Below are 9,708 nucleotides of genomic sequence, written 5' to 3'. Positions count from 1 at the left end.
AGCCCTGAGACCAGTGCCCTTGGTTGCTGGCTGCAAGGACACCTGCTGCTGTTCAGACAGAGGGAGGGGCCCGTTTGGAGTCTGTTACAGAAATCTGGGGAATATTGACAAGAAAATAGCAGGCAAATGAGGTAAGCTGTTTAACCTTCATCTGAAGTCAGTTATTAAAAGCCACATAAAAGTGGCCTTATACCGTGTCAGATTTTCTGTTGATATGTGTCCTACCTTAGACCCTCCGAAATGAGAGGATAATATATAAACGAGGGACAAGTTAAGCTGTTGGCCTTTGAAACCTATGTAGGTCCTTCCGCATAGAGTTTGGCAAACCATAACATTAAGAAAAACCGATCCTGGTTACAAGTAGTGTGTCCAAGCACACACCTCACTCTCACTAGCAGGAATGTCAGCATCTCCTCCACCTTAGAGATGAAGGATCTGGGTCTCCGAGCACCAGGGCACCTGGCTTGCGGTGTGTGGGGGTCTGTTCCAAACACAGGCTCTGGATTTTTCCAAGGAAAGCATTCTTTCCATTCATCCATGCATTAAATAGGCAACACACTAAAACTTTCAGTACAAAGAGTTTTTTTATTGACATTGTAAGAAACATTGTTCTTTCTCTTTGTTACAAAAGGACTAAGTGGTTCTGAAAGCAAAAGTCGAGTCCATCTGTGGCGGCTGCACTCTGGGCTGGAGGCGGGCGCGGGGCATCGCTCTGGAGGCAGGCAGATGCCAGGGAGGCCCGGGCCGGCCACGTCTGGACGCTATGCCTACAATACTTAAATGTATTTACATGTCTTTCTTTTAAAAAAGGATTACACATTTTTTAAAAAATCTAAAAAAGGTGAAAAAAATGAACTTGTACTTTATCTTACACGTTTGCAGGATACACAACAGTAACTTGTCCGAAGAGAACATCCTCCTATCGGTTCAAAACAACACGGGAAACCAGGTTACAAGACAGCTCAGACTCCGCTACTGTCGCTACAGGCGTGTGCTCTCCGCTGGCTGGGGCGCATGCAGCCTTGAATTCTGATTGGGCAACACCAAATGGTCCCTTGCATCGACACGATTAACACAAAATAAGGCACATACATCGCAAGAATCAAAACTCTGTGGCTCGGGAGGATGAGCCCACGTGTGAGGAGCAGGGCACATTGAACTAGTCTCTAATTCATTCTGTAGAAAATAAAACAAAGATGGTTTGACATGTAAAAACAGTTTAACGAAGATGTCAGACAGGAACACCATGCAGGAGCCTACATAACCAAGGAGGATGTGACAACAGTGACACGGTGGAGAGAAGGCTGGAGGCTTGGGGGTGCCTCCCACCACAGGAGGTGCCAAGTCTACAGAGATCCACATCCCGACAGGACACTTCTCAATGGCCCCGAAGACCTTCCTGCCACTGACGGTCACAACAGATCCGTCGCTCTGAGATTTCCAGATGGAGAGGAGCCACATGCTGCACTGGAATGAGTCTCCTGCACATCTAAAGGCAGGAGCAAGGAAAACATGTTTTCAGAAACTGGGCAACCCGGAGAGTCACCGGAAGCCAGAAGAAAAAGCAGAGGCACAGATGATAGGGGAAGTAGGGGAACTGAGAAACTGGGGTCCCATCCAGCAACTCCTGAGGAAAGTACTCAGGCAGAGGAGAACAGAGATTGGGCGAAACCACAAGAGCGGAAGGTAAGGCCAGGACCTGGGGATTTGGAGGTTCCTGGAAAAAGGAGACACTGGGAATGGATCACTGATTTTGTGACCAGATCGGGAGGACCTATCTGATGAAGGCAGAAAAAGCCTCACTTTCCCTTTGAACGTGGGAGAGACTCAACTGTACTGAGCTCAGATTAAGGAGCTGTTTTTTGCTGCTGGGCTCTGTTCCAAAGCAGATGCATCCTTTGATTTAAAAGAAGGCGCTGCACATGGGAGGATGGCGGGATGTGGAGGAGAAATCCCAGCATCCCTCTGCTGGTCTCGGGGACATCCAGGGGGAGGCAAACCCCCTGTCTTATTTACCTCCACGCTGAGGTTCTTGGTCCAAACTAGAGAATGTAAACATGAGAAAAACGGGCTGGTCCTCACATTCTTTCTATTATCCAATATATTATTGTATCTGATGTTGCCTTTCTGAAGCTAATTTAAATGTCAGGAATACAGGGAGAAAGCCACAACGGAACCATGAGTCACTTTGGATAAATCCAACTCCAGGATCAATGGGAAGAACACAGCAGATAGTCTCAGGTGTTAAAATTTTAATAGTTGACCTATTTTTAAAAGTAAAACGCTGCATCATCCATGTACCCTGTGCACACACAGTATGTTCTTTATGTGTCTCCACTGCACATGGGAAGAAGCTACGCTCTTCTAATCGTTTAATCCAAAGCAAAAGGACAGACTGAGCCCACAGGAAGGGTTAACTGCATAGAACATTTAATTTCTTAAATGGACGCAGCATTTAACCGGCAGGGTATAAAAAGGCATCCATACAGATATTTTACCTAGTCTCTCAAATACCAAAAATGGTCGAAGCAATTTATTCCAATTATCATTGTGCATGAGCTATTCCTGTTACAACTAAATTTTATAAATCCCTGAAAATAGGGCGCTTAGAATAGAAGCAGTCCTTCCCTATGTTAGTGACAGCCAGCTGTGGGATTGTACTTAGCACTACATACAATCGATTCTCAGTTATCTAGGATAATGGTAAAGAGATGGAACTGATCAACAAATACGGCAAACCTACAAATATTCCCCAAACTAGTTAATTCTACACAACAGCTTCAACCTACACCCACCTCGCTTCTCACCGGAACAGAAGAAAGAAGCAGCGTGCCTGCGTGCCATCCACCGGCTCTCCTGCTCCTCCTGGGAGGCTGCATGGCACTGCGCGCTCACAGAGAAAGAGGCAAAGTAGATAACTGAGAACTGACCCTACAGACCTGCCCCCCAAAGCACCCGATGGACAGGAAGAATTTTAAACCCAAACTGTGAGCAAATGACTGACGTTCAAGAGCCCCAAGTTTCCACTTGTGGCACCTGTCAAAAGTATGCCCTGAACTGAATTAGAGGCGGGGGGCATGTCAAAACATCTGTGATCTAAGCAACAATTCACCCACAAAAGATTCTTAAACTCACTGTCCATTCTTGTGCCCAATGTGGGAATTTAAAAAACAAACAAACAAGAAGCAAAACGAACACTGGGCATATGGAAAGGACAGTTTACAAGGTGGAGTCAAGCCTTTGGCCAGAGGCTTACCACTCCTGCTTCCTGTGAGTACAGAGGAACATGTCACACCCTTTCGTCTGACCTCTCTTCGAAAAGAAAGAAGAACATGCACATCACACATTTATACTGGTTTCCTAATAACGGGGGCAGACTTACAGGGTTTGTGTTTTTTTTAAAAAAGGGGGGATGTTTCGCGTGTAACAATACTGATTCAAACTGAAATGGAAGACAGTCTCCCTAGAATACTTTAGGGTTTTTCAGAGTCCTTTTCCATAAAAGGAATATACTTGAAACACATCCCAAGATGTGAGATGAGATTGCTAAAATACATACAAAACTAAAAAAAAAAAAACAAAAACAAAAACCCAGCAAAAAAATGACTCAATGTAACCGTTTAAACTCCTAAAGTTTCACGTCCGTTGGCAGTCCTTTCCCCAGCGCCTATTGCATAACTGCAAGGAATTTGCTTTCTTCCGCGAGGGAGGTCAGCAAAGAACTCATGTCCCCGATGGCCATGTTGGTGGTGCTCACAGACAGCGCTGGCAACGGCACGGACGTTCGCGGCGTCGTGAGGCGGGAGGAGCTATGGGAAAGGTTCTGAATGATGCTTGGGCTCAGGGCTCCTGACATCAAGCTGGCGTGGTCCCCGTCATCTATGATGGCGTCAAAATCAATCTGCACCCCTTCCAGGTCGTGGCTGTCGAGGCTGTCGACTGTGCTTGTCACCTGGTTAGCGCCCGGGGACAGTAGCTCGGAGTTCTCGGTGCCAGCCCCCTGCAGCAGGCAGCTGGCTTCTGAGAGACAGAACGAGCCAGTTTTCAGGTCTTGCTGACTGAAGCCAATGGTTTGGTCATAGAACTGACCAGAGTAACTCTGCACGTTGGAGCAGAGTTGATGGGGCTGCCCTTGTGTCTCCATCTTGATGCCGTTGACCCTGCAGGTCTGACTGGCGTCACTGTGCTGTCCCGGCTGCAGAGCGAGGCTGCCTCTCGGCACAGCCTGGCGCCTGCTGCCTCCGTAGCCTGCGCACGGCTGGTAGTCCCTGACGGCTGCCATGCTGGACGGCTGGCCCCCTAGGCTGGGAGGCCCTGGCAGGCTGCTCTCTGGCCCTTGATATACATTGATATGTGAGGTAGCGCTAACCTGCCCCAGCGTCGGCAGCCCGGGGCGGCCTGCCCCCTGGTGGTGCACGCTGTCGCTGAGCATCGGATGGGCCAAGTACCCCTGTCCCACCGGGTATCGGGTTGGCACACCATTCACCGTGCTGCCAGCTGATTCACTGGGCATCATGGACAGGCTAAAATCTGGCTGGCTCCCATTCCCCTGCAGAGTGGTGCCTCTCAGCTTTGCCGCTTGAATCCCAGCACCACTGGCACCGTCGAGCAAGCCCGGGGCACCAGGCTGCCTGCTGAGGCAGTTCCCGTACTGCTGGACCTTATAGGGCTGTTCATGGAAGACAGTTCTGTTGGTGCTGGTCCCGCCACTGTGGACCGCCAGGTGCTCGGGCCCACCATAGGCGCTGCAGTGCTCCCCGAGGCTCTGGTAGACCCCCGCTGGGCCGGCCCCGCTCCCCAAGGGGTTCTGCGGGTGGGCGCTCATGTTGTTATACAACCCATAGGCCCGCGCTGGCTGTGCTGTGGACCGCTGGCCACACTTGAGCCTGGAGGAGGACAGGTCAGCGCTGCCGGAGCTGACCTCGTTCCACTGAATGGGCAGGTCGGCTTTGCTGGCTTCGGGGCAGGGCTGCTCCAGCTCACGGTACTGCTGGCTGGCGTGGCTGGCGGGCAGCCCGGGCTGGTCGAAGTCGCCATGCCCGCCCCCCAAGCTGGGCCCCTGGGGCGCTTTGCTGTCATCAGAGAGGGCGCTCTGGAAGTGCTGCTCGTAGCCAGCTTGGTTCTGGGAATTTAAATACTGCACCACGTCGTCAGGCAGGAAGTCCTCATCGTTCAGGCTCACGTCGGTGTCCATGGTCAGGGACTCCAGGGTGACGTTCTCGGCGATGCTCGGAGGACAAGGGGACGTGCGGAAGTGGCGGGACGGACCACCCTCCGGCCGCGTGTAGTTCTGCAGCACTAAGTTACGCTTTTCCAGGGATGGAGGCAAAGCCGGAGGGTTGAAGCTGTTGAGGCTATTGAAACGCTGTACCCTGGGCAGGGAGAGGCTCTCTGAGACCGTCCTCACCGGGTCGCTGGCTCTTCTCACACCGTGGCCCAGCGCGTCCTGGGGCAGCAGGGGCCGCCGACTGTAACTGTGGGCTCCCCCGTCGCTACACCTCCGGGGAGGGTGGACAGGCGGCAGGGTCCCCGCGGACTCCCTGCCGTCCCCGAGCAGGGCCATCCTGGTCTTCAGGCTCATCCTTTCCATGTTGGGCAGCGGCGTGGGTGGGGGCCCGCCGGTGGCAGCCGCGTACTTGGCTTTCAGGCGGTACTGCTGGGCCGGCGTGAGGCTGAGCAGGCTGGGCAGCCCGTCGCACTGGCTGGCCTCGCTGGACCTGCGGGAGGCGTCGGTGGAGATGGGGTCGTAGGAGTCGGCCACGCTCACATTCTGGGGCCGGCCCTCGGCCTGGGATGCCTCGCTGGACCTCCGGCTGGAGAAGCAGGGGGAGATGCCCGAGGAGCGGCGGCTGCTCAGGTACGCCGAGCTGATGGTGCTGGTGCTGCTGTCCCTCCTGTTGAGCATGTTCAGCATGGTGACATCCACCCCGGAAAGGTCGCTTCTGTTGGGGAGGAGGGTCAGGGGCCCGCCCAAACTGCAGCTGTTACTGGGCTGGGTGCCTGCAGAGAAAGTGTGGGAGAGGTGACTTCATTTCAGGATGACTTGATCCAGGCCTCAGCAGAGGGGGAAAGGGCCAGGCTGTCAGTTCCCCACTCCAGGCAGCCTCTGTCACAGCCACCACCTCTGCCTTGCAGCACCAAGAGCCACAGGCACCCGAAGGAGTGGGTGTGGCTGGAGGCTGATAAAACTTTATTTACAAGCTCACGGGCAAGTTCTGGGACCCTTGGTTAGACCAAACAGTAAGGACTGCCTGGATCAGTTCCATTCCTCACAGGCCTAATGCAAGGACAGAATGCAAAGCTCAGGCATGTACACAGCACTGAAGTTACAGGCACGGCTATAGGCCAAAGGCATTACAGGACGTCACGTCCGCACTCAGGGCTCCCTGTGACACCCTATGAAACCGAAACACACAATCTTCACCCTTGGGGGTGCCCCAGGCACCCAGTGTTATCTCAGACGCAAAAACTGACTTGGGCGGACAGTGCAAATTGTTGCCTGCCTTTCCCTGAACTGGACAAACATCAGGAAGGTGGCTGCTAACCTCATACTTTTAGAAACAAGGGACAGGCACTGACCACAGATGCCTCTGCTGCTGGCATTTCTTCACCTGGTCTAATCGTTACCATGTCAACATCAGAGTATGAGTCATGCACAGGCTTACTTTTGTGTCAGCATTATCCTTTTAAAATATGGACTCTCCATACATTAATATGTCTGACTGCAGCAGAATTTTAAGTCTGGTGGAAAAGTTAGCAAACATAAAACCCAGGGCCGGTACCTCTCACATTATCGTGGCTGCGTTTAAAAGAACCGAAAACCCCTGAGCAGAAACACGGTCTGACACGGAACTCACCGTTTCCTATGAGAGGAGAGACCGCAGGGGCTTTGGGGGGTAGGATGGGGTTCAGTCGCGGGAGCATTCCATTCACTTGTTTGAGCCTTTCTAGTTTGACGTGCTCCATCCATTTGGTCCCTGCTGGGTTTCTCCTGGCTTGCAGAGCAAGGGCTGTGGTTGCAGTGGAAATGGTCGAGTCCATGATTGGGGTTTCGTCGATGGCACCGAGGTCTCCCACACCACCTCCTTCGCTCAGAGGAAGGTCGAGCCCACTGTTGGAATAGTTGCTGACGGGGGACTGTTGGCTGCTGCATGAAGACTGACCACCAGGGCTTGGCTGAGATGTCTGTCGGGGTCAAGAGAAAAGGAAAGAAATGTTACTGGAAAGGAAAAGGGAAAGGGAGCCAATAATGAGAGATGATGCAGATCAAGGCGTGCAAGACACTCAATGGGTTGAAGGAGAACTATGTTCTGGCAAATGGGGGTAGCCTTCCTCACCCACAATGGCTGATGAACCACCCAGTGGAGATGCAGTGAGGGGCAACAGATGGAAGGGAGGGCTAGAAGTGGTGTGACTGACATAACAACCATGGAACCCTGTCCAAATGCCAACTCTGCAAACACACCTCCTGGGTTCCAGTCCCACTTCCGTGACTTTATTCTTTGGGCAAATGACTTAGCCACTCTAAACCCCCGTTTCCTTATCTATAATAATAAAAGCGTAATATACTAATTAGACCAGACGTCCTTCAGACAACCTTCTGGACAAAGCCGGGGCTGCGAGGGAAGCCCGGGTCCCGGATGCCAGAGGGAAGCCGGTGCCAGCAGCCCGGGGAAGGAAGGCCTACTCTTGCACGAATTTTGTGCATCGGGCCTCTAGTCTATAACATAAAGACATGTTATTTATCGTAGAGATTGTTGTGAGAATTAAGTGTGAAGCCCTGAGAGCACACTAAGTGTGTAAAAAGAAAAAAGCCTGGGTAACAGGAACTGATTGGCTCAGAGAGCATTAGTGATAATTATCCTAGTTCAGTGTCGGCAAACTCATTAGTCAACAGAGCGGCAAACTGCAGCTCGTGAGCCGCATGTGGCTCGCGAGCCGCAGTTTGCCGACCACTGTCCTAGTTGGTGTCAGTCCTTGGGTTCCTATATACCTGGGCTAATATATACCTGGAAGACATACTCTACAAGCACAAACTACCTCCTCCCCATCTAGAGCCCCACCAAGCTATTCAGGGAGGGTTTCCCAAGCAATTTGTAATCTCTCCCCTTCCTTCTACACGTTCCCAAAGAGCAAAAGATCTCTGGGGAGAGATAACTACACTGCACGCACTCAGCTACCGACCACTGTCGTCCCAGGTGGAATGCACAGTGCTGTAAGGAGGGGGTTTCAGACACAGGTTACACTTTTCCCACAACCACAGTACACACACCCGAGCAGACGAACACTTATCAAGTGAGTGCCACATGATCCACTGAGTCTGTGCTGGGCAACCAAGCAGATCAAAGTGCGAAACACAAATCTGGTCACAAGTAAGACTTGCTTACGGTTTTGCTTCCGCAGTCTTGGGGTGCCAGACCACCTGATCCTGCTCCAAGGTTCTCCGAGCAGCCCGGGCTTGGGGTGCCCTTTTCTCTGGATTGGCAGGTCAGAGTGTGTGTGTACGCGAAACTGGGCAAATGCACACAAGCACGTGCAGACACACGCTGCCACAGGGCATGGAAGAAGGCACAAGCGCACTTATAATTAGAAAACCAATTAAAGAGGCTCAAACAGTTAAATATAGATTAAATTGTTAGCAAAAAAATGTATCCAGACCTTCCTCAAAGAAGGTGGTGCATGTCTGGTCTGGATTTACACTCCTCGATATGGTAATTAAATAGTCTTTTAGAACATCTGCTTGGTCGGCCCCAGTGTGATTTATTATGAAAACCTAGACAAATGAAACAATGAATTTTACCATCTAACTCCACATGTCCACAAGCTAAATGTTCAAAACACAGTGCTTCTAGGTTTGAAACATATCTGAGTGATGTTCTCTATCAAAGAAATCACAAAGCACAAACACTAAAGGAAAAGGAAATGAATAAAAATTAAATGTTAAAATGAAAACAGAACAAAAAAGAGCAGAGAAGCCGAAATTCCCTCACCTTATTACCCACTGTCCTTAGGAAGTAAGAACAAGACATTTAGGAGCATTACACAGAAGGGGTGTTGGATCGATAAGAAAAAAGAAGAAAGAATTTAATTTTTAGCATGGTGATCAAATCAAAGACAGGCTTTTACAGAAAGACTATTACAAATGCAAATCTCATGTGCATTAGTAAATGTCTATGAAGATGTCTACTGATATCCCTAAGTATGTGTGCATATACACACATAACAGTCTCCTGTGGGAACTGACTGATTCATTGACAACAAGGAGCCTCGGTTCCCTGACCTATAAAACATGGGGCCTCATATCAGCTTCTGTGATCTCTTCTGGTCCTATGTTTCTAAGATTTAGTTACTTTATAAAATATTTTACATCTTGTAATACCTCGATGTCACTTGACCAAACTGCTGTAAAATTTTATTCCTATTTATCTTCTTTTCAAATAATGGGTGTGTGGAGAGGAGATGATGAGTTTTCTTGAGCCAGAAATACACATTAAAGGTACAAGAGACTCTGGGTTCTTAGGATGTCCTAACAACACAAGTCATTGTCTTTCAGTGACATAATCTAAGAGACCACAAATTCACATTCCTTGTTTCATTGAACACTTGAGGATAAACTGTGGAATGTTCTGCACAATTAGTACACAGGCGGACTTTATTTTAGGAAGTTGATATGTGCTCCCAAGAAAAAGTATATAAAACACAGTTTAT

At 50.2% G+C, this 9,708-nt stretch overlaps 1 protein-coding gene across 1 annotated transcript in view; it reads right to left on the bottom strand.

Annotated features, from left to right (window-relative positions):
• Positions 1–574: 574 nt before the first annotated feature.
• GLI3 (GLI family zinc finger 3) overlaps positions 575–9,708 on the bottom strand; it is a 267,120-nt gene continuing 257,986 nt past the window's right edge. The window contains exons 13-14 of the mRNA XM_080665499.1: positions 6,858–7,185; positions 575–6,000 (exon numbers count right to left, since the gene is read on the bottom strand). Of these exons, the coding sequence (XP_080521625.1) occupies positions 3,668–6,000; positions 6,858–7,185 (2,661 nt within the window). The 3' untranslated portion in view covers positions 575–3,667. The remainder of the gene's footprint in view (positions 6,001–6,857; positions 7,186–9,708) is intronic.

The sequence above is a fragment of the Plecotus auritus genome, assembly GCF_963455305.1.
Source record: "Plecotus auritus genome assembly, chromosome: 4".
Taxonomy (NCBI): domain Eukaryota; kingdom Metazoa; phylum Chordata; class Mammalia; order Chiroptera; family Vespertilionidae; genus Plecotus; species Plecotus auritus.
This window is presented reverse-complemented; position numbering and strand designations above follow the sequence as displayed.